Source organism: Camelina sativa, chromosome 19 (assembly GCF_000633955.1).
Source record: "Camelina sativa cultivar DH55 chromosome 19, Cs, whole genome shotgun sequence".
In the NCBI taxonomy this organism is placed as follows: Eukaryota; Viridiplantae; Streptophyta; class Magnoliopsida; order Brassicales; family Brassicaceae; genus Camelina; species Camelina sativa.
Genome location: NC_025703.1, coordinates 6967746 through 6991860, shown reverse-complemented (window position 1 = coordinate 6991860; position 24115 = coordinate 6967746). Strand labels below are relative to the sequence as shown.

At 34.1% G+C, this 24115-nt stretch overlaps 3 protein-coding genes and 1 long non-coding RNA gene across 8 annotated transcripts; 2 read left to right on the top strand and 2 right to left on the bottom strand.

Annotated features, from left to right (window-relative positions):
* LOC104765261 (9-cis-epoxycarotenoid dioxygenase NCED3, chloroplastic-like) lies at positions 8868-11629 on the top strand. 4 transcript variants are annotated; one of them, XM_010488950.2, is made up of 2 exons: positions 8868-9293; positions 9727-11629. In XM_010488950.2, exons 1-2 carry the CDS (start codon positions 9021-9023, stop codon positions 11269-11271), a joined length of 1818 nt encoding a protein of 605 aa, XP_010487252.1. In that variant the 5' UTR covers positions 8868-9020; the 3' UTR covers positions 11272-11629. The 4 variants fall into 4 exon arrangements, with proteins under 4 accessions (XP_010487252.1, XP_010487250.1, XP_010487251.1 ...); XM_010488948.1 differs by having other exon boundaries at positions 8869-9258; positions 9710-11629; XM_010488949.1 differs by having other exon boundaries at positions 8869-9346; positions 9798-11629.
* LOC104765260 lies at positions 19208-19925 on the bottom strand. Its single transcript, XR_763858.2, has 2 exons — positions 19819-19925; positions 19208-19676 (listed from the first exon to the last, which is right to left on the bottom strand). It is a non-coding gene; the product is annotated as an uncharacterized LOC104765260 (long non-coding RNA).
* Positions 20046-20673, top strand: LOC109131023. Its single transcript, XM_019241323.1, has 2 exons — positions 20046-20322; positions 20417-20673. The coding sequence occupies exons 1-2, from the start codon at positions 20161-20163 to the stop codon at positions 20483-20485; spliced, it is 231 nt and encodes a 76-aa protein (XP_019096868.1). The 5' UTR covers positions 20046-20160; the 3' UTR covers positions 20486-20673.
* LOC104765259 (peroxisomal (S)-2-hydroxy-acid oxidase GLO1) lies at positions 20742-23408 on the bottom strand. Of its 2 annotated transcripts, XM_010488945.2 has the most exons (12): positions 23267-23408; positions 22962-23112; positions 22742-22866; positions 22602-22648; positions 22350-22427; positions 22137-22261; positions 21981-22047; positions 21803-21865; positions 21639-21708; positions 21447-21547; positions 21254-21358; positions 20742-21164 (listed from the first exon to the last, which is right to left on the bottom strand). In XM_010488945.2, the coding sequence occupies exons 2-12, from the start codon at positions 23096-23098 to the stop codon at positions 20967-20969; spliced, it is 1116 nt and encodes a 371-aa protein (XP_010487247.1). In that variant the 5' UTR covers positions 23099-23112; positions 23267-23408; the 3' UTR covers positions 20742-20966. The 2 variants fall into 2 exon arrangements, with proteins under 2 accessions (XP_010487247.1, XP_010487248.1); XM_010488946.2 differs by lacking the exon at positions 23267-23408 and having other exon boundaries at positions 22958-23073.

Genomic DNA, 24115 nt, shown 5'->3' with positions numbered 1-24115 from the left:
CATTAATTTGCTTAAGTATAAAGTTTAATTATAATTCCAGGTTTAATTTTAATTACAGGTTTAATTTAATTACCAAAATGAAAATTCTAATTTTTTTTACAATTTGCACCGAAATTTGCAACGGAAATTTTAATTGCAAAAGCCTCGCAAATTTGCGAGGGATTTACTAGATCCAGAATTGCTAGGATTTTGCTAGAATAGTAGTTCCTCGCAAAATGCGTGGGATTTGCGAGGGACAACGTTTCCTCGCAAAAGTTGCGAGGGAATTGCAACGTTGACCGATTTGCGAGACGCGATTTGCGAGGAACGGACTTTCCTCGCAAATTTCTCGCTTTTGTCGATTTGTGAGGGATTCGCGATAGATTTGTCTATCGCAAAAGACGTATATTCTTGTAGTGCATGATGCATTTCGAAGGAATTAATACAACAACATGCGCACGAGAAAATAAGGCAGCGTTTGGAGTGGGTCATCCATATTGTGGCGTTTTCTCTATAACTCTTAGTAGTAACAGAAATTTGATTTGACACCTGCCAAACATGTCCCTAATAAGTCTGCTCTCCTTCTTCTCGTGCTTGTCTCTCCTCCAAGTAGGTCTTGGTCAAAATTCCAATGTCGTCATACCTACACATATTGGCTCCAATTATTTGCATTCACACACACACATATATATATATATAAGAAAACATACGAGAGTTTTATAAATTATATTGATCAATTTGATTACTAACTTCATAAACAAAGCTATGAAATAGAGAGACAGTTAAGGTTATCTAGAATTGTTCAAACTTCAAAGAATAGTGTTTAGAAGATGCGATTGATTCAAAATCGACAAACATTTTCGATGGTTAAAAAAAATCTATAAAATTAATGACATTATTTACAAGGAATTATGATATGCATTAATCTTTATTTTAAGGGTTTTCTTAAGTAATTTGCTTTTACATGCATACTTTTCAAAAATTGGATAGCTAGCATTTTCGTGGTTACCAAATCAAACTTTTATTAGAAAGCATATCATTTATTTTTCTCATCACCAGTTTCAAATCTCATCCATTCATTTAACTTTATGAAAAACACTCAAACCATATATGAATTAATGTAATTGAACATATGATAAACACACATGTACGTTTATATATATATAGGGAGAGAGAGAGATGCACTTACGCACATGTATGTGTATGGTATCTCGGAACGCTGATTGGCCGGTCGGCGCAAGGCTAACAAAAAGTCATAAACTCAGGGGGCACTTGGATGGGTCCCACACGCAGAACACTTGATGTGGGCCCGTAATAATAAAATCACGGTTCTTTTTATTTTGGGTTAATTTTTAGAGTGGAGAAGTCCTATTTTAAAATATATTTTTTTTAATCAGGTGCAGCCTTTTTATCTCCATTTTTGTCCAATAACATGGGAATAACCCTCGCCAAACATATATATAAAAATTCTTATCCATTTAGAATATACCCAACTCTTGGACAACGGATCCATACTTGGTTATGCTATAGTCTTGCGTATTTCGCGTGGTGAATCATTTTGATTGCTGTTTTGTAAGTATTACAAATTTTAACTATGTTTACAAAATACTCGTAACAATTATGTAATAGTTTTTTTTTCACAAAAATATAAGAGTATATCGCTTTTTTTTTGGGTTAGGATCGGAGAATGCCATGTATCGAATTTTAGTCTGAGTGACTGAGTGTATAGGATTTGTCATGCATGTATAGAAAATGATTTTGTTTGTCATTCAATGAGTTTAACGGGATTATACAACGGATCGGAGATCCATGATCTATATAGTATCAGAGCAAACAAATTTACCATTACGATTTACGAATGCATCACTGGATCCATGATCTCACTTTTACTACTGACGGTTTAATTAATTTCTATGACATTGATCACAAAGATAATTTTTGATTTGCAACAATTTTGAAGGCTTTCATAACTTACAAAAATAAACTATCTGAAAGTCAGATCTCATATTTGATGTAGAAACATGAAACATTCGATTAACCACTAAATAACAGTTTATTTCACTTTCCCATATATTTTGGATTTATTTAGGACCATAATTTCCAAAGAAAATATATTCCACGTGACATAAATTAGGAGAGAAAAGAACAAGATTTATAATTAGTTTGAAGACCAAACTTTCAAGTATAGTAACGTGTTTGGTATGTGAATACTCACACACTTATATATATGTACTGGTCAATTTATTTTGCATTAACGCGCATAGGAATATTATAGAAGGAAGCAAATTTAGGCAAAATACGAGTCAACACCTTTCAGTTTAAACTATTTTAAAATTGGATACTCTCGTTACCAAAAGAAAAAAAAACATTGAGCATAAGACATGCATGCATTTTTATATATATGTTTTTTTTTTTAATTGTGAGCCAGTTTAGAAAAGCTTATTAGTTTCATTTTCCTTATAATTTATGAACTCGTAAATCCGTAACACTATAAAGGAAAATACAAAATATTTCCCATAAATAAAAATAAAGATCTGCAATACGTTAGGACATCTTGGTGTTATTTACTTATAAGATCTGACATGTGCGTGCGCAACACATGGTCTTTTGTCGGGTTGATGTCCTCCAATCTAAAGTGTCCACGTATGAAGAGAGGGAAAGTTGACTCTTTGACCGGCAAATTAGTACGTTGAACTCGCCGTATATGTTTGAGGAACCAAATTTCATTCGTTAAAAAGTTTACCGTTCTTGTTTTTTGTCTTCCTTTCAACAAAAAATACAATTTAGAATTAAAATATTTTTTAAAAAAATGGAATTTTATATTTACAAAGTGAATTTGTAGACGACAATTTAAATTTATTTTACATAAAACTAAAAAAAAATTGACTATCATTTAGTTAGGGCATATTTTGAAAGTTGTGTATATTTAAATCTTTTTGTTATTAATATATTTGAAATATGTTAAAACCAAACTTTCAGCAGGAAAAATAGTTTTAATAGTTTTTTTAATTAACAATAAGTTTTAATGTAAATCGAATGTTTCTACAAGAAACACATTAAATATTAGTTAAGACACATTAGATATTCTTACAACAAGTGCTATGTTTAAATGAATTTATAAAGAATAGAAACATGACAAATTAAATGATAGAAAATATTGAGTCATATAAGTAATAACTAATAAGTGCCACATATAGCGTCGGGTTAGAAGTGTACACAGTAGTTCAATTATACGCAAAATTCTTATATTGGATATAATTGGAGCACACAATTATTAATGTGACACATGTGACGTGAACGAGTCGACCTTTGACCCACCAAAAAATAGAAACCATGGAACCACGTCTAATCGTCTAGGGTTCTGACAATATTCCATTCTAAGGAGGATAAGATTTATATTTTTTTTCTTGTTCATAATACGTTGAATCATTATATACAGTTCGTTTTTTTTTTGTTAAAAATATACAGTTCGTTTTCTTTTCAGTACTCAGATTTCAGTTCCAAGTGCTGTATTATCGATCCAATTCCAACCTCATGGCACTTGCAAAAAGTGTTAAAACACAGAGCACATATAGTCCCTATTCTTCTTAATTTGTCTGCTGAAAAAAATCTCAACATGTATAGAAATGTAGCTTTACTACTAGTACAGTACTATATTACATGCATGCTGAAATATATTCTGCCTCGATTTGAGACAGCTTAGACTAAACAACATTTTTACAGTATCATATTTTTTGGTAAACTAAAAAATGGTTATTTTATGGTACGAGAAACTTTAATGTATCTCATAATCAATCATTCAAAATTACACACTTTTTTTTTACAATATCATTCAAAATCAGACTTATTTGATTTATTTAACCTTTTAAAAAAGCATCCTCATCCACCGATTAGATATATCACGGAATTAAGAACCTTATTACCACCATAAGTAAAAAAGGCTACAATAGTTAACAGAGAATATTAAAATACCAATCAAATAACTTCATATTGTGATAGTGTTTTTTAAAACAGAAATTTTGAACATTACATAATGTTAGTTATAGAAAATCTTATACTATATCTTAATAGCATTATACAATTATTGATGAGGTCTCTCGTGAGCCACGAGTTCGTCCGGTAAACACAAAATCTTCGCTACGTTTCCCGAAATCATGCTATGTATACGTATATACATAAATACATAAGATGTCTGTATACGCATCGTGTGTACACACTACATATATTTAATAGATAAATCACTAAAATTATGAGTGAGGTGTCGATAAAACTGACGTGGCGATAACTTATGATATATTTCTTTGTATCTATATAAAACTAAAAAGAAAGGATGGTTAAGATCACAGGCATGATTGTTTATATAGCCCAAGGATGATCGAATCAACCGTTATTTTATATTATATAGTATGTATTATTCCTAATTTTTTAATTTCATCCTCCACTTTTCATGGGGCTTTGAGGAGTCATTGATGACTCTAATCAAACGGGACTAAAAATCCCACTTAGACTTTATTTTTTAGTTGAGGCTGTATAATTAATTTTTAGTTACTCTTTTTCTAGCGACATTATATTGTGTAGGCGGGTGTGTGGACTAAATTTTTTAATGCATACTTATATTCCGTGGTTTAGAAATAGTTAGGCGCTAGTCAGGCAGTCGGGGTAAGCCTAACGCTTAGGAAGAAAATCGGAGATTAATCGGGGATTAGTTTTAGGATTATTTTATTAAATTAGTAATAAAATAAAAATATATAGTATTAAATATATGTATAGTTCTGTTTATGTTAAAATAAAAATATTAAATAAAATATAAAACTATAGTATTGTCTTTAAAGTTACGGTAAACACATAAAAACGTAATTTTTAAAAAAAAATTATGATTTTCATTAAAAATTTGTACATTAGTTATTATAAACTATCATAAACTCTTAATTTAAATGTCTAAATAACAAAGAAAATATATATTTGATTTATATTTGGCTCTAAAAATAATCATTATATACCAAATTATGCGGTTAGTAATCGGATTAGACGGGTTATAATCAAATTAGACAAGTATAATTGGATAATTGATGATAGGCGGAGATTAGTCATTAATCGAGGCGGAAAGGATGGCCTAGCGATTTTGCGGGGTGTAATCGGTGCTAGGCGGAAATTTTTAAAACAAGGCTTATATTAGATTAGAAATAATTAACCCGTGGTACTATTTAGCTAGGCATGATATTGGTCGTCAAGGAAACATAATTCTTCATACTGTATTCCATAAATTCTGATGTTAAAAGGAGTCTCTACATTGCTCATTTTCATCTTACACAATTTTTTGGTAAACTCTTTGTGTGATTTTGATCCGATGGACCGCGTGTTACCATTATCTATTTGACAATTTATTTAGGCAAATGCTACTTTGAATCATTTATAAAACATGACACTGAACCATATATGCATGATACTGGTCCATATATGCGTGTTTTCTTTCCAGTTATATTAAAAAAAAAAAGACAGAACCAAAAAAAAATAACAGTCACGTATCTGCATGAAACCTTAGATGATAATTTGACATTTCAAACTTTTATTACTTTGTTACTCCTCTAAATTACACAGAGAAATTTATAATAGGAAAAAATATATCCATTCTCTATTTTGAAGGTCATGTTTTTATTTGGCCGGTGGAAAACTTTATACTTGCATGCTCAATAATTTCTTACATGTTTAATACTTTATAAAACATGTCCTACTTAAATTAGACTGGAAAAACACATTTTACATTGTGTAGTTAAATAGTATATAGATAAATAATAAGAAAACCATGAATATTAATTGTAATAATTCTTAAGTTTAACTGAAACTTGTAATTACATGATTTATATTGGTCTTCCTCCAATGTCAGAACTCATATTCAAATTTGAGCGTGTGAGCGTGTGAATTTTAGATTTTTAAAATAATTAGGTGGGAAAGTGTTGAAATTAGGATGCGTAGACAATTGTTGTTAGAACACAAGATCGTTTGAAGTCCAAAAGGAGTTATCGCTAAACCGAGTTGTCGAAGAAACGTGTATCAGCATTTAGAACGATTTTTAGGACATAAATTATATATAAGTGGTTGCCTGACAAAGAATATATATAAGAGAACATGAATAAAAAGTTTATACCTAACTTTGACGGTTTAAGATAATAACTAACCTATTACAAAAAAAAATTAAAGTAGTGGCATTGCTCTAATTAAGATTTGAATATGATTCGTTTCCTTCTACTATCACTTTTATTATGTCATTTTGTTTGGTCGTATAAATCACATGGAGCGCATATATATGTGAGTTATTTATTTGCATTAAATTAATAAAATAAAACTATGAAAATTTGGATGGATCCACGAATAGCTAGATTCGACTCTAAATTATTTCATAATATTTCACGTAAATATAAATTAAATATTCTTCAGTTGTAAACAGTAAACGGATACGTACGTGTTTAAAATTTATCTTTTCCAAAGATTTTAAGATTCAACTTTTTTTTCTCTGTTAAACAGTTAGATTTTTTATTTATTCAGAAAATGAAAGAAAAAAAAAGTAAAAGATGAAATGATATGAAAAAAAGGCGAAGATAAAAAGAGAACAGAAATCCCAAAAAATAAAGCAAAGCGTGATGGAGAGAAGAAGTGAAAAAGAGAAGAATGCCACGTGTTATACGAGAGAACTCGGTTATGAGGCAAAGACGCGGGCTAACTCTAAAACGTGTCCTCTTCACTAACGACGTACCAAACCAATTTGATTTCACTTCTCTAACCCAAACAAAAAAAAGCATTAAAAAGATAGACGACACAATGGTCCAATCACAGAATAGTGAAACAATATCGACCCAGATGTCCTTTTACTTATCTTTTTACGTGTTATTTGTTTCTATCTTATTTTATCAGTTTGTCTTTTTATCGTTTTAAAAATGTCCAAGAACACCTATAATGCAAGATTTTGTTTGTTACACGAGGCCATATATATCATGATTATACAAAGTTGGTTTGGTGCAGGGACTCTTCCTTGTGATTTTTATATGCTTCTTTTGTATTAAACTATTAGTCGGGGTTTCTAGAAAAATAATACGTGAAGTGTGTTTCTTCGTTAAAAAATACGCCAAGTTTGTTACGTTTATTTAATATGTGTATCAACATATAATACTCGCAAATTCAAGACTCTTCTAATTCTAGTAATTTCATGATATAAACAAGTATATATATGATAGAGTAAACAAGTTACTACGACTTCGTACTCAAGGTCATAGACTGTGATTATTAATACAAAATAATTAATAAAGACTCTATTGTGCTTAGACCGTTTATTGTGCTTAGACCGTTTATGGTGACATAAATAAAATATTTTGAAGAAAACAAATACTGTATATCCAAAAGTACAGATGATTTAGAATATATTTCGGGTAACTCTTTGTTGGCAACAAATATTTGGGTAAATTTATTTAAGCGTGTATGTAAGAATCTGATGACAAAGGTAAAAAACATAAATGCGAGAATCCCTGTTGAGTGTTGACCAAATAGAAAAAGGTGTGGTCGAACATCTTTCTATAGATCTCGTCAAACTAAAATCCAAGTGACAAAAACATCATCACTTCAGACAATTCTAAGTTAAAAATCTTAGAGAGCAAGTTAAATGATGTAACACACCGACTCTTTTTTATAAATTGCGTGCGTATACTATTAGTGTTCAATCAACGATTTTGTTCATTTCTATAAGTTATGATTTTTGGGAACTAGGATAATAATAGACACTTAATTAGTATTATTTAGTGGTTGAAGTTTTGGTTTATTCGGGTATATATAGACTGAGGCACAAGTTTTGTTAGTTTTATTCCAGCTTTTCAAAAGTTTCAGACTTTCTAATTAGTTACAAAATGATATCTGACTTTAAGTTGTAGATGAGATCGCGAAGTATTTGGGTTCTTGTGACCGTATAGTTAGTTGATAGATATGTCAATACACAAGAAAAAACATCCAAATTTTATAACATAATCTATTGTACGGACACCAATACTTGACTCAACAAATAAGCCAATTAACATTTTCAATACTTGTATTACTCTATATATTCTCTTAAATTTCAACAATACTAGACCATGACACACATGACATATAACGTAAAGTCTGAAGATATTTTTTCATGTGGAGATGAATAGGCCAAGTTGGAGTTGGCAAACAAGAAGCTCTTGAGCCACGACATAAGCCAAGTTGATGATCGTACTTAATGAAACATCAAATTGACACTTAATGTGTGGTATATATATTAGGGACCCTTTGTTTTTGTCTATAGCATCCTTTTTAATTAAACACAAAAACAAAAGCCTAAAATGTATTTCACCGAATAGTAAAAACTGCTAGACTATGCATTCTTATCATATATAGAAGAATTCCAAACCATTTTAGATTTTTTCTACACACTTTGTTTCATGTTACAACTTACACCGGTTAAAAAGAAAAAAAAACACCAATAAACACAATGTCGTATATAGTGTCTTGAACCCTCGAACTCAACACAAGAGGATACGTTTTGTTACCAGATTAGAGATTTTAAGGACATATATATCTTCACGTTGCCAAAGATTGGAAGCTTTAGTTACCAAACTTAGAAACACAAGAAGCCACAAAAAAAAAAAAGACAAAAGGAAGTTAAAGTAGTGATGCATTTTGTCTATTTTTTTTTTGTGTGTTGCAAAAACATTTTGTCTACCTATGTGTGAAAGGTTTCAACTTTGAACCATAACATATATTTTTCTTCCCAAAGTACCCTTTTTCTCATAAAACCTCCACTCACTCCATTCCCAATCTCTGTCACTGGAATCAACACGTGGCCACACTTACCCACCTCCCGGTTTATATAAACCCTCAACACTTCATCGCTCCCAAACCAACTCTCTCTTCTCTCTTCTCTTCTCCCCACTTAAACAATCATCAGAAAAACAAAATCAGAGCCCTTTACAAACTCGAACTCTCACTCCAAGCACCAAAAAAAAAATACTGATTGGACATACTTGAAAAAAAAAAAAATGGCTTCTTTCACGGCGACTGCGGCGGTTTCTGGGAGATGGGTTGGTGGCAATAATACTCAGTCCCCATTATCGTCTTCTCAAAGCTCCGACTTGAGTTATTGTAACTCTTTACCCATGACCAGTCGTGTCACACGTAAGCTCAATGTTTCATCTGCGCTTCACACTCCTCCAGCTCTTCATTTCCCTAAGCAATCCTCGAACTCCCCCGCCATTGTTGTTAACCCCAAAGCCAAAGATTCCGACACTAAACAGATGAATCTGTTCCAGAGAGCGGCGGCTGCAGCGTTGGACGCCGCTGAGGGTTTCCTCGTTAGCCACGAGAGGCTACACCCGCTTCCTAAAACGGCTGATCCTAGTGTTCAGATCGCCGGAAATTTTGCTCCGGTGAATGAACAGCCCGTCCGGCGTAATCTTCCGGTGGTCGGAAAAATACCAGATTCGATAAAAGGAGTGTATGTGCGAAACGGAGCTAACCCACTTCACGAGCCGGTGACTGGTCACCACTTCTTCGACGGAGACGGTATGGTTCACGCCGTGAAATTCGAAGACGGTTCAGCTAGCTATGCTTGCCGGTTTACTCAAACAAACCGGTTTGTTCAGGAGCGTCAATTAGGTCGACCGGTTTTCCCCAAAGCCATCGGTGAGCTCCACGGCCACACCGGTATTGCCANACCCCAAAGCCAAAGATTCCGACACTAAACAGATGAATCTGTTCCAGAGAGCGGCGGCTGCAGCGTTGGACGCCGCTGAGGGTTTCCTCGTTAGCCACGAGAGGCTACACCCGCTTCCTAAAACGGCTGATCCTAGTGTTCAGATCGCCGGAAATTTTGCTCCGGTGAATGAACAGCCCGTCCGGCGTAATCTTCCGGTGGTCGGAAAAATACCAGATTCGATAAAAGGAGTGTATGTGCGAAACGGAGCTAACCCACTTCACGAGCCGGTGACTGGTCACCACTTCTTCGACGGAGACGGTATGGTTCACGCCGTGAAATTCGAAGACGGTTCAGCTAGCTATGCTTGCCGGTTTACTCAAACAAACCGGTTTGTTCAGGAGCGTCAATTGGGTCGACCGGTTTTCCCCAAAGCCATCGGTGAGCTCCACGGCCACACCGGTATTGCCCGACTTATGTTATTCTACGCCAGAGCTGCAGCCGGTATAGTCGACCCGGCACACGGAACCGGCGTAGCCAACGCCGGTTTGGTCTATTTCAACGGCCGGTTATTAGCTATGTCGGAGGACGATTTGCCTTACCAAGTTCGGATCACTCCAACCGGTGATTTAAAAACCGTTGGTCGGTTCGATTTTGACGGACAGTTAGAATCCACAATGATTGCCCACCCGAAAGTCGACCCGGAATCCGGTGAACTCTTCGCTTTAAGCTACGACGTCGTTTCAAAGCCTTACCTGAAGTACTTCAGATTCTCGCCGGACGGAACTAAATCCCCTGACGTCGAGATCCAGCTTGACCAGCCGACGATGATGCACGACTTCGCGATCACAGAGAACTTCGTCGTGATACCGGACCAGCAAGTCGTTTTCAAGCTACCGGAGATGATCCGCGGTGGCTCTCCGGTGGTTTACGACAAGAACAAGGTGTCAAGATTCGGAATTTTAGACAAATACGCCGAGGATTCGTCGAAGATCAAGTGGATTGAGGCTCCGGATTGCTTCTGCTTCCATCTTTGGAATGCTTGGGAAGAGCCAGAAACAGAGGAGGTCGTCGTGATCGGGTCTTGTATGACTCCACCGGACTCAATTTTCAACGAGTCCGACGAGAATCTCGAGAGTGTACTCTCTGAAATCCGTCTCAATCTCAGAACCGGCGAATCCACTCGTCGTCCGATCATCTCCGACGGAGATCAACAGGTCAACCTTGAAGCAGGGATGGTCAACCGAAACATGCTCGGCCGTAAAACCAAATACGCTTACTTGGCATTAGCCGAGCCTTGGCCTAAAGTATCCGGATTCGCTAAAGTTGATCTCACTACCGGAGAAGTCAAGAAATATCTATACGGTGATAACCGTTACGGCGGAGAGCCTCTGTTTCTCCCAGGAGAAGGAGGAGAAGAAGAGGACGAAGGACACATCCTCTGTTTCGTCCACGACGAGAAGACATGGAAATCGGAGTTACAGATAGTTAACGCCGTTAGCTTAGAGGTCGAAGCAACGGTTAAGCTTCCGTCAAGGGTTCCGTACGGGTTTCACGGTACATTCATCGGAGCTGATGACTTGGCTAAGCAGATGTGATGTGAGTTCACTTATGTGTACATTGGACACGAATTTACAGATACGTGGTGATGAAGAAGCTTCTAGAAGAAGCAAAGAGAGAGCGATTATACCAGTGGGATGCTTTGCATATACGTCCCCGGAATCTGCTCCTCTGTTTTNTTTTTTTTTTTTTTTTTTTTTTCTGTGTTTGGGGTGCGGTTTGCTAGTTCCCTTTTTTTTTGGGGTCAATCTAGAAATCTGAAAGATTTTGAGGGACCAGTTTGTAGCTTTTGGGCTGTAGGGTAGCCTAGCCGTTCGAGCTCAGCTGGTTTCTGTTATTCTTTCACTTATTATTGTTCATCATTATGAGAAGTATATAAAAAAATATTTAAACACAGATATGTTTTGTATATGTGCATGCCGTATATATATGGAACATTTTGTTTGATTTAAAATACCCTTTCTGTTTATGATCTTATAATTTTTACTTTTTCTCCTCGAAACGTTTTCTGTTACTTGTGCCAATCACGGATAGATTTTATGAGTAAAAAAACTATTTTCTCAATGATTGTAGAAGTTTAAATAATGGACCAATGACAGTAAGACAAAGAATCAAGTAAACTTTTGTTCGAAAGTCCAAAAGTTAAATAACCAAATCACACGCCGTATAAGTTTTAGTTAGTCAATTTTTTTGGTATTTGCATGGAAGGAGAATCATCAAAAGTCAATTTCAGTCAATTTGGAAATAAAAACCAACGAGTGAAGTTAACCCACGTCAAAAAAAAGTTTTTAAGTATCTAATTTGAATATGACTTATTGAAATTAACCCAATAAAATATTAAATAATAAATATTTAGTAAACGGTCGTTGTCATTAACCTATCTTAAAGAACATTTTGTTATTTTGGTAAGCAGAACCGTATACATTGGATATGTGTAGGCCTAGATATGTGAGTGGTGGGTGGTAACACAGTGGAGAGACCAATCAAAAATAGTGGAAATGTGACGAAATTCACGGCATTATACCTATAAAATAAGTAATCACGCATTTGTTACTTTTTAAATAACATATTTCATTATTATATTTTTCTAAAATGCAACACATAATCTGATAGGGTGATCTTTTATCGTTGGACGATTATAAATATGTATGCAACGCAAGCAAAGTCAACTGTCCGAAAGCGTGTTTGGGTGTTTTGAGTTTAAGACATGTCCAAAGTAATCGGTTTGCAATGATGAACATTATTATTTGTTCTCATTTATCAACTCTCATTAGGGAAGTTTTACATATAATGGTTCAATTAGGGAAGAATAACCTTAGGTTGTACTCTATGCACAACAGTTTGCATAGACTTGGACTTCAAACTTAAATGTTATGTACACGTTAATCGTCGTATTATTGATCTATCTAGATAAAATTTTAACTTTAGTCTTGCGGGTAGCCAAGAAATTAACGACTATATATACTAATTTAAGCACAAAACAACCTTTAATATACTCTACTCTTACTAAGTATGGGTCGAAATATTATGGAATGAAATTTCAAAATTTTGTGGTTACGTACAAACAATAAATTAGTTTGTATACGTGTGTGTATTTGCATTAGTGTATATAATATTATATGATTAGGATAAGAGGAACTTAGTTGATTGGGTAATGGTGAGCAAAAGAAGCATAAACTGAACATTGCATTAGTTAATGCACATTGGTTCACTTTCACATTTAACGAAAATATCTCAGGACACCAAAAAGTGTTAAAACAGAGGTCATACATGGTTTCGAAAAATGTCAAAAAGAAATATTAATTTTTGGGCAACTAGGAGATATCTTCTTCATTCATATGATGGATTTTTAAGTTTTGTTTGTTTGTTCACTCTTCCAATATTATAGAAACACTCACTAATACTCCCTCTATCCCTAATAGATTGATGTCTTAGAATATATTTTTGTTCCTTCCCTAATAGATTGATGTCTTAGGATATATTTTTGTCCCTTAAAAATTGATGTTGTAGATAAAAATATCTAAAATAATATTTTTGTTTTATGCTTTTTTTTACATGGCATTCATCTAATGATACATATTTTCTCTCTCTACCAAAAAGTAATTATAAATTAATTTACAAATTAAAATTAAAAATTTTCTTAATATGTGTGAAAGTGTCAAAACATCAATACGAGAGATGGAGTAGTTAATATTCTTGTTTGTTGGGATATAATTATAGAGTATACGTATCTGTGAGAGATACGTATATATACCACAATATTTTTGTATTTAGAAACTCCGGATTAAAAAATTAACGTGATTTAACAAAAAACACCTTTATGATTAATTAAGACCAAACAGCTTTTAAAAAAAAGTTTCTAGACAAACAATTATTTATAAATATAAAGATATGAGTTTTTTTTGGTTCTACTATAACTAAATTACGAAAGGAAAATTACAATTCAAATTAAATAATATAGACATAAATCGCACCGACTTCAAGATTTTCTACTGACCTAGTCTGTCAAGTGATCAAATTTATAGAAGTCTGGACGTGGGTCGAGTATATATTTGGTCAATGGAGCGAGTATTTTTTTTCAACTACATATTAATTAGAATAATTTGTCGAGTATTTTAACTAGAATTTTAAATAATAGACATATTCTACAAGGTCTCAAGCTATTTGTAAGACTTGTTCCACCACTTCTCATATATAATTGTTAAAAGGCGATTCAAACTACATGCATGTTTAAATGGCCAAAATATCTAACTTTTCAAAGATTTCGATATTAATATTAATATGTATGAAAGTTTATGGTAATAAATTAATAATATCTGAAGAATTTGAAAGATTGTCAAAGAACAAATAACAGTTGTTAAAGTTCATTGGGTGAAAAATTTATTGGATACGACGAAATAGTGATTCATATGGTGGGTTGCATGGGAAATATTTATTATAAACAATACTTAGACAGTTAACTACGGCCGTCCACGTTTCAGATTGTTAATGTAATAAACTAAAGAAATAGGTGACTGTGCTGTGAGGGAATATATTGAAGCAACCAATTAGATAATCACTATTTACCCAATATAGAAGGTGACTTTTCTTCCAACTAATCTTAAGCCTAACAACTTTCCTTTAGTGGAAGGTTGGCACTATTCTTTCTGTTTATATATTAGCAGTTACTACTTACTCTTACTCAATATAGACCGCAAAATCCGGCAATGTGACTCGGAGAACTATTGTCCAAATGTGATATCTGTTTTTTCTTATATAAATAGATATTTTATTATGAATTTTTATATTTAAAAGGTTCTTCTTAACTAACAAGAATATATGCGGTTGGTGCCAAAGTCTACAATAGTGATGGTCCAATCTAAAATAACAGGAAAAAAAATTACTTAAGAGAATTATATTTATAGGAATAATTTAGTTGCAAAACTAATGTATATGGGAATATTAGTTACTAATGCTTGATTGATGGAATAGCAGAATATTCAAACCAAAAATTGAGATAATGAAGATTTATATATGATTGAAAACCAAAAAAAACTCCAAAGAGTGACAAGTACCCTAATACACCATTCTATAGATCATTTTATACGAAATTATCAATTAAATCAGAGTATTATAGTTATTTAATATATCAGTAACTTATCTGGCTTATAATAATTAATGTTACGTAGAGTTCATAGCTATATATAGACATACTTAGCAAGTGGAGGCCATAAAATATAGAAGCTGATCTCTCTCTTTTGATTTTTCGGCAGTATTTGTTCATCCTTATTAGTTATTACTAGTCATTGAGTAGTTTTGCGGCGCTTTATGTGGCTCTTCGCTGAACAGAAGAGATACCACAACAAATAATGTTGTTCTCGAGATTTTAACATTCCTCTTAATCAGATATATATAATGGAAAACATTTGTAACACGGAACGAAAATTATGCAAACAATTCTTATTGGAAAATAAAAATGACGACGAAACACCAAATGTTTAACGGATTTTTCTATTAAACGGAAAACAAAATTCAACACATTAAAAAAATCGTTTTTTCGTAATCACTATATTTTTTAATCTATGCAGTTTACTGGATAAAAAGATGATGAGTATGGATGAATTAACGTACTTCGTTTTAACAAGAATTAACGTACGTCAAATATATTACATAAATATAGTATAATGTTTTAATTTATGTTTGATGTAAAAGTTCAGATTTCAATTTATATATATATATATATATATATATATATAGCTCTTTTGCTTCTGGTTTGAAGTTTTAAATCTGGCATTTATAATTATGGTCAGATGATCAATAATAACGCATCAAATCATTAGTTCAAAGAAATGTCGAAGGATATTCTTATTCTCTTTGACAATATATGTCGTATAGTTAAATGCACATATGTGTGGGTATAAGAAAACAATATAATATTTTTATAGTTGAACTAGGCGACGTGGCAAATGGCAGCAATGTTTAGTTATGAACTTCCATCGAACCAAAACGACCGAATGCTAAAGCATAGTATATTGAAATGTCGTCCAAAGATAATAATTTAGTATATAGTGACAAGAAATTTTGAGGGGACCCCTATGCTTTCAACTATTTGAGTTTAAATAATTAAAGGGTCTACAGTACAGCGTTCATATATCGCTATTATTCATTGAACATTTTACATGTGTTACTATATCGGGAAGTCGACACAAAAAGATGGTTCGTTGAAGGGATTTTATGCACACACATCTGTATACGTGTTTTTACTTTATAAACTCGAACTATATATAGTGTGTATATATATATATATAAATATGAGATCAAGATATAAATGATAATATTAAGATTTTAATAATCAGTATATATATATATATAAAGGTTATTTATTTTTATTTTGTTAATTTTTTTCAACTAACTCTTGTATTTCCAATATATAGAGTTTTAATAGTAACCCTAACAAACTACATAGTCTAAAGACTCTAAACTTGTTGATTTTAACGAACACCTTGTGTTCCCTTATTCTCAAATACTCCGTCTGTATCATAAAAGATGATGTTTTAATATTTTTTTTTGTATCACAAAAAATGATTTCATGTATACTTTTATCAATTAATGTTAAGAAATTATAAATTTCAAAAAGAATTTAAAAGTTTGATGAAATACTATTGGTTAATAATTATAAAATATGTTATCATAAATAAATAATACACTTATTGTTAAACATTAAATATTTTTTTTAATTCATGTAAAAATCTTAAAATATCATGTATTCTAGGGTGTATATATTTCCTATATATATATATATTTGAATGTATTTATCAACTATCAGTCTACACCAATATATCTATAGTAAGACTTCGTCATTTTCTAACTCCTTTAAACTCGGAAGTAGAGTACATCGTAATGCGAAACCGAATTTTTTATGTATTTTATTATTGCTCCAATCGTTATTGATCAAAGTAAGAACAATAAAATATGAGAAAGAAAGAGAGAATTACTCTATCTTGACTGGGGCACGTGTTCATAGCTCATACATTGAAGCATGAAATCGTTGTTGTGGATCAAAAAGGCGTCAAAGCGATGTATGATTATTGCAACAAATAGAATATAAAATTTGAAAATTCATTGGAACTTTTTAAAAATGTGAAGAATTGGATGGGGGAGAGTGACGAACAAGATGATGTATACCACTATAATCGTGCCTCATATATTTATAAAAAAGATATAAAAAAACGCCAATAATGCACGCCACATTATATATATTTCTTATACTTCCAAAACTTTAGCAAATATTATATAGGTATGTAGACACAATATCCTAACTAACTAGTAACGACCATATATATACAGTCTCATCTCTCATCATCGATATCTAAATAATTATAGATTCGAATTTTACTTGGATAGCATCCTTCTTGATAAACTAATCGATCAATTCGAATGAATATTTTTGATGTTGAATATATATATGGATTATTTTATATAAATATACTGTAAAGCTCCCCAGAAAGAAACCAACAGCATTAACCAGCTGGGGGGATTTGTGTTGTGTGGAGGTCGACCTTTCAGCGTTAAGATAGGCCAATCATGTTTTTGATACATGAATATGATGTTATTTAATACTAATATATCAATGTACTAGTATTTATTTATTCCATATACTAGTACAATCTTTTTCTTCTTTTGACGGAATATATAGTACAATATTTCCTTTGCAAGTTTTTTTTTTTGTTTTTTTTGTTTTTTTTTTGACGGAATATACAGTATATCTCACTCATAACATCCGTCATAATCTTTCAATGTTCACGTGAATATTACACACACTGATTAGGATGTTACCCATTATCCTTTTTTTTCCTATGTAGCTGCTAGCATGCTACTCATAATCTTATCGAAGTACTTATTGGAATACAACACTAAAAATAATTGTTTGCTTTCGTTTGGTGCGATATGAGTTTAGTTTGTGTACGTCCAATAAACTGATATGGTTTGATCCGAAACAAACTAAATAAGCGTGCTAAAATGTCCTATTTGAATGACACCATGCAAAAAGGGAAAAAAAAATAGTAAGTTAAGGAGAGATATTTGATCAAAATCAGAAAAGGATTACCAATCCGTATTCGTTTTTTTTTTTAGATATTATAAATTGAAAATCTAGAAAACGGAAAAATATTATTGTGACAACTCCGGACTAGAAAACCTATATTATAGTAGCGTTATTGATGAGTGATGACTGATCGATGTACTACTACTAAGATACCTTCCCATAGAAAAACACGTCTCAAAGTTGCAGAGTCGATAATTGCAATTAGAGAGGTGACTAACTAATAACTAACTACCATACTCTGAAGTCTCTGATTTCTCTTTGAAGGGATGCTGATCTATATAATTGGCACAAACAATGTTACGATAACTTTGAATATCCACATACATGATATATATGTTTTCAAAACTTTTCGCAAGTTTTTATTATTACAATAAAAATATTAATCAGTTTCTATATCTTGCAATATCGCGACAAAGAAAAACCTGTCTGGAGGCAATTCATCATGGACCAGTCTTAAAGATGATGATATGAAAAACTTAGCACATGACTGAAAGCCACAAAATGGATAAAGTAGACCAATTCTCATTATCTTTTTTTCTTTCTTTTATCTTTTTGGAATTTAACGTAATTCATCGATTTGCTTTTCATCATCGTCATATTCTCTCTGAAAGGGATAAAAATGTCATAATCAGCCACGCGCAGAAACCTCTGGACGTATTAGAGGTTTCGAAGGCCAGAGATGGTCACAACCACGTGACCGTCAACATAACGTAATACAAACCCAGTCTCATAGGGCACCCTCTCACTGATTACGAAGAAGAAGAAGAACAAATCTTCTCTCTTTTTTTAACATTCTCTCATCTCTTTAACGACATGAAAACGATGCTTCTTCTGACCCACTTGGATGTTGAAACCGGATTGGAAAAATCTAATAAGGTCAAGAGAAAGAAAGAGAGAATTTTGAAAGGCTGCCTAATCAACCCGCCGACATACTATGACTGCAACTTATGATAAGGACTGTTGGTGTTTGAACCCCGCCAGTGAAAACGCCCATGGCAACAATACCATTTACGCAATGTAAGATCATTCAGCTCACACAATTCCATCTAGGGCCCGATCCTTAAAGCTAATACGAAAATCCAAGTGCGGATCTTGCATCCACAAGGATTAGCACCAGATAAATGTATGCTAGTCAAAACAAATATGCTGCTAAATCAAGTGAAGAATCATGTGATCATCCTTAGAGTGAACAAACTACTAAGCTTCAAGTTCAACCTACCAGGACGCAAACTTCAGATGCAACTAAATATCGCGAGCCTCGACACAGCCCTGTAACTGATCTTAGAAAGAGTTTCAACATTCCACATCAACGCTCAAGAAGAAAGCCATATATAGCTATAGTTAATCCCTACTTGAACACCTTAATCTACCCGGAATCCTTAGCAAAATAATGAACATAGAAAGATTAACATTTCTTTGATCACCAAAGGTTTGCACTTTAGAATAGCTCATCTCATTACATTAAAAGGGTCTACCAAGGTAAAGATTGAGAATTTAGAGACTATAGACATATGAAACAATCTTGAACTCCAAAACAGAGAGAAGCTCAAAGAACCAAACCTAACAATGCTTATTCTTTCTCTTCTTCCAAAGACTCAGGTCGTCAGTTCAGGTTTGGGATACTTCTCTGCTTCAATTGGATCTAACCACTTAAGAGGATGAAGATTGAAAAAAGGCCAATTAGGGACAGTGAACATAGCTGTAAAAAGCACAACTCCAGCATAGATCATCATCATTGCCCAAACGAAGACGTTACATATCCAGCAATGAAAGCAACACCACCAAAGGCTATGAGCAGAATTTGCATAAGCTCTTCCGCTAGTTTTTGCCCTTTCCAATCCATTTCTCTACTTCAAAATCCTAAATTGAATTTTTACAGAGAAGAATCAAACCCATTAAGGAAAAAATGATTTTTGAGTATAAAGGTTCTTAATTTCGTCTATAAAGAACACTAATTTCGAGCTTAAACCTGATTTTTAACCTAATTATCCAGAATTCGTACCTGGAAGCAGGATTCAAATGCGAAACTCGGTGATCTGATGATTCTGAATCTCTCTAGGAAGGCGAAGCGCGTTCCTCATAAACGTGTGCCGTCTTTGTTATAACACGGTGAACAACTTGTCGTTTTTTTAATCCTCTCTTAGTGGGCTTTGATTATATAATGCCTTTTTAACATAACGGCCCATATGAGTTGAAAAAGGCTTTTAGTGAATTAAAAAGCAAACATTTTCTTTATTATTCGTCGACGGGTAACAAACTCGCCGGTAAGATTGGGGAGAGAGAGCAAACGAGAAGCGACGGTGGTCTTGTGATCAAAAGCCGGCGGAAGGATTTTAAATCGAAGATGATCGGCCGACGTGCAGGAACGAATCGAGTCGGCATGAGGAGAGACGACTCTCTTCTAACTCGGTTTGTTGACTCAGTATTCTATTTCTTCCGATTGGCTGAGTTTGAGATCCTCTTTGTGCTCTTCATCCTTATAACCTACGTCATCTTCAAAGATCTGGTAAAATAAAATTCATCCGATCATCTTTGCTAATTCCGTTTGTACAAAACTCGATTTCGCATTGTTCTCATGTTGGATTTGCTTCTTTTTGCAGACGGCGAGGCCTGAGTACAATCGGATTCTTGTGGAGAAACCTGGTGGATCTGACATCTGGCCGTTCTAAATTGAAAATTAGAATTTTGTTTTTTTGAATGGTTAGTTCTTGGAATCTGTAGGACGTGTGTGCTTGTATACGGCTATGAACGCGCTTATCTTTATCTTCTGTTGTACATGTCAGTTTGTTCAAATAGGGTCAATGTAATCATCCGTTGCTTTTGTTTTGATTAATAAAGAGTTCGGTTGCAGTCACTATATACTCACTGTGTTCATTGCTATGTCCTCTTGTGGAATCACTGTAAAACTTATATATTGAATTTGGAAAGAAGAATGGAATGAAGATTGAAGATTGAAGAAAGAAGTAGCGAAATAGCATTACAGAATCTCTAGGCTTGGTTTTGTGTAGATGATAGATAAGAGGGAGAAACAAGTCTTGAGATAAGTAGCAGAGTAGAAAGCCAAGTGACTTCATCAGAGTTTGAATAAGTTTAGCCATTATATGTTCTGTGTTCCTGCTGTTCCTCTGCGATTTTGTTGTTGTATTCTCTTTATAACCTGGCCAAAGGACGTGGACTGTCACGTGGAGTGTCCCATTCGGTGGTAATGTGGTTACGGGAGATTTCCTTTAGAGACCGGCATCCACTCAGTGCCATGGTTAGCTCGAACTCATCACGTAGCATTTGAAGCACCTTTCTAACTCCAGCTTCTCCTTCAGCAGCCAATGAGAATACCACTGGTCTTCCAATCTGAGATTGAGAAGTCATCATAATAATAATGTGTTATCACTGTCATTCGTTTCAGTCAGCTTTCTGATAAATGGACATATGATGCTTACGAATATTCCGGAGGCACCAAGTGCAAGTGCCTTGAAGACATCTGTGCCACGTCGAACTCCACCATCCAAGAAGACAGGAATTCTTCCTTGTGTTGCTTTGACAACCTGAACACAGGATAACAGAGCTGAAATTGTTGGACGCAAAACACTTGTTGACAACCAAAATTGGTATTCTAAGTCGAGAATCATCTACCTCTTCCAGGGCTGAGATTGTTGCTGGGACATAGTCAAGCTGGCGAGCTCCATGGTTTGACACAATGATCCCAGCTGCACCAGCTTGAACAGCTATCCTCGCTGCAGGAGGATAATTACAGTTGATGTGGTGAGGTAATTTTTATTAAACTTAAAGTGAAGCAGACATTTGTTTTGTCAGATGGTAACTCACCATCTTCTCCTGTAAGAACACCCTTGACCAGAATCGGCAATTTGGTGATTGTCTGGAGCCATTGGACGTCCTGTTCGTGAAGTGAGAGCAGTCAAGAAATCAAGTTTCTGTTCTAAGTTTTAAAAACTCTGTTTGCTGTGTATCCTTTAAACTACTCTGTTTACCTTCCAGCTCAAGGTACGGTCAATTTGACCAGCAACATATGAAGCCAAGCCAGAGTCAGCGGCCTGCAGGTGGAAACATAACTAGCTCAGGAACTCTCAGGAAAGATAAACATAACATCTCTGAGTTAAGACTGCTTTCTCAGGCTATAGAGCTGGATAGTATCTGATGAATGCTAACCTCGTCCATCTTTCCAAGGTCAAGACCCTCAAAGTTCTTCAATGTCAGGTTAGGAGGCAAAGTGAATCTGTAGCAGAAGAATGTTATGCTTTCGAGCTATGTGTTCACATATTAAAATCCAGTAGACTCGTCATATTTCAAGTGACTTAGCTTTACCTGTTCTTGATATCAGACTCTCTGCGACCTAGCCTTGGGGTGTCCACAGTGAGAGCAATGGCTTTGAATCCAGCCCTCTCAGCTCTTCTCACTAACTGCTCGACCACATTCCTGTTCTTGTATACCTGCTCAACGATCATAACGTGTGATTGTGTGAACCATCAAGTGTGACCGGGTTTTCAGTATTTAGAACAAGCTCTCGAGATTACTTACATAGAGCTGAAAGAATCGGATCCCTGGTCCTGTGGAAGCAACTTCTTCAACGCTGGAAGTAGCCCATGAAGATAGTGTCTGAAACATCATGGAAGAAGATAAGTCAAACCAGAGACTTGGGTATGCATGGCTCGTGGATTTGCAATCTCCAAACACTGAAAATATTATGAATCTTGCTTTGCACTAGTTGTAAAAACGCTATTTTTTCTCTGAGTACAATTTAACATTTTATTAAAAAAAAAAATAACATACCATGATGGTTCCAGCTGCAGATGCAGCTCTAGCTGTAGCATATTCTCCTGCGTTAGTTTACAACAGAGTTGTTAGAGCAACCTTAGCTATACTAAAACAAGTTTTCACTCTGTAATCTCTACATAACTCAGTATTTTTACCATCAGGGTGAGCCATCTTTTGCATGGCAGTAGGAGCAACCATGATGGGCATCGAGATTTTGAACCCCAACACGGTGGTTGTCATATCAATCTTGCTCACATCAATCAAAATCCGAGGCCGAAAGCTAGTAAACAATCCATGGTATGCATCAAATCTCTTGTAAAAACCAACCGTAAACAATAAAATATCATCTCTTAAGGAAAGTGAAGAAAAACTCACAGGATCCTTGCGAAAGCGTTTCTGTTCTCTTGAAGAGTCCATTGGTCCTCTGCACCAGATGCATAGTAGTCGTAAACCATCTTAGGCAGCTTCTGCTTTGCGATGGCATCATACTCGGTGACGTTTGTGATCTCCATTTTCGGAAGTTGGTCTGTCAAAAAGAGCAAAAAAAAAAAAAGAAAAAGGCTTGAGTTAGATATTTATTGCGAAATTCAGACATAAAGACATAGCTACGTGAGCGAGAAGTTCTCGCCGAGAACACGTCGATGAACTGTTTGGTCTAAATACAGAAGAATCTCACACACCTTGATTGGAATGGAGCTATGCGGAGAGATGAAGAGTGTGAGTGGTAAGCAAAGCTTGTTTTATATTTGGTTAAATTTTTAATATTTTGTGATGAATTAATATTTTTTTTCTTTTTTTTTTCGGTAACAGTTGAAAGTGTTGGCAATGGAAAAAGATAGTATGGATGAGAAGCCGGAGGTGAAGAATGGTTTGGATAGATAAGGACAAAGCAGATGAGATTGTGTGTGTCATATTTTCTTCCATATTATCGTTCTTAATCTGTTCCCCGAAAAAATAAATTATTCGTAAACCAATTGTTTTTCTTTCTTTTTATTGGGCTTTACAATGCGACACAGAGCCCAACACAGTCGTTGAGGTTGAGAAATTGGAAAAAAGTTTACACCAAGTTAGGGCGTGACTGGTTCAAACGCTGCGGTTGCGGTTGCGGTTGCGAGAGATTGCGGAAGCGGGCGATTGCGGTTTCAAGCGTTATTAAGCGTTTTGAACGACTGGTTTAGCGGTTTAAAATTGGTGCATTTGCGGGAGGTTTACGACTGGTTGATCAGCGGGTGCAATAGCGGTTGAAACATAATACATGTGATATATAATATATAAATTTTAAAAACACCTATTTTTTTATTAAACTTGATTTATAATTAAAATTTATTAAAAAGGTACTAAAATAATTATTCAAAAAACAAATAAATTTCATATTGAAATACTTATTCCTTTATGCATTTGGCTTTTCACTAAAAATTTAATCAAATAATTTGATAAATGACAAAACATATGCTTTAGATTGTAGATCTTTTCTCTTTTCTCTTAGATCTTGGCTCAGTAGTTTCATCGGTAGGAATAGTCATGTGAGA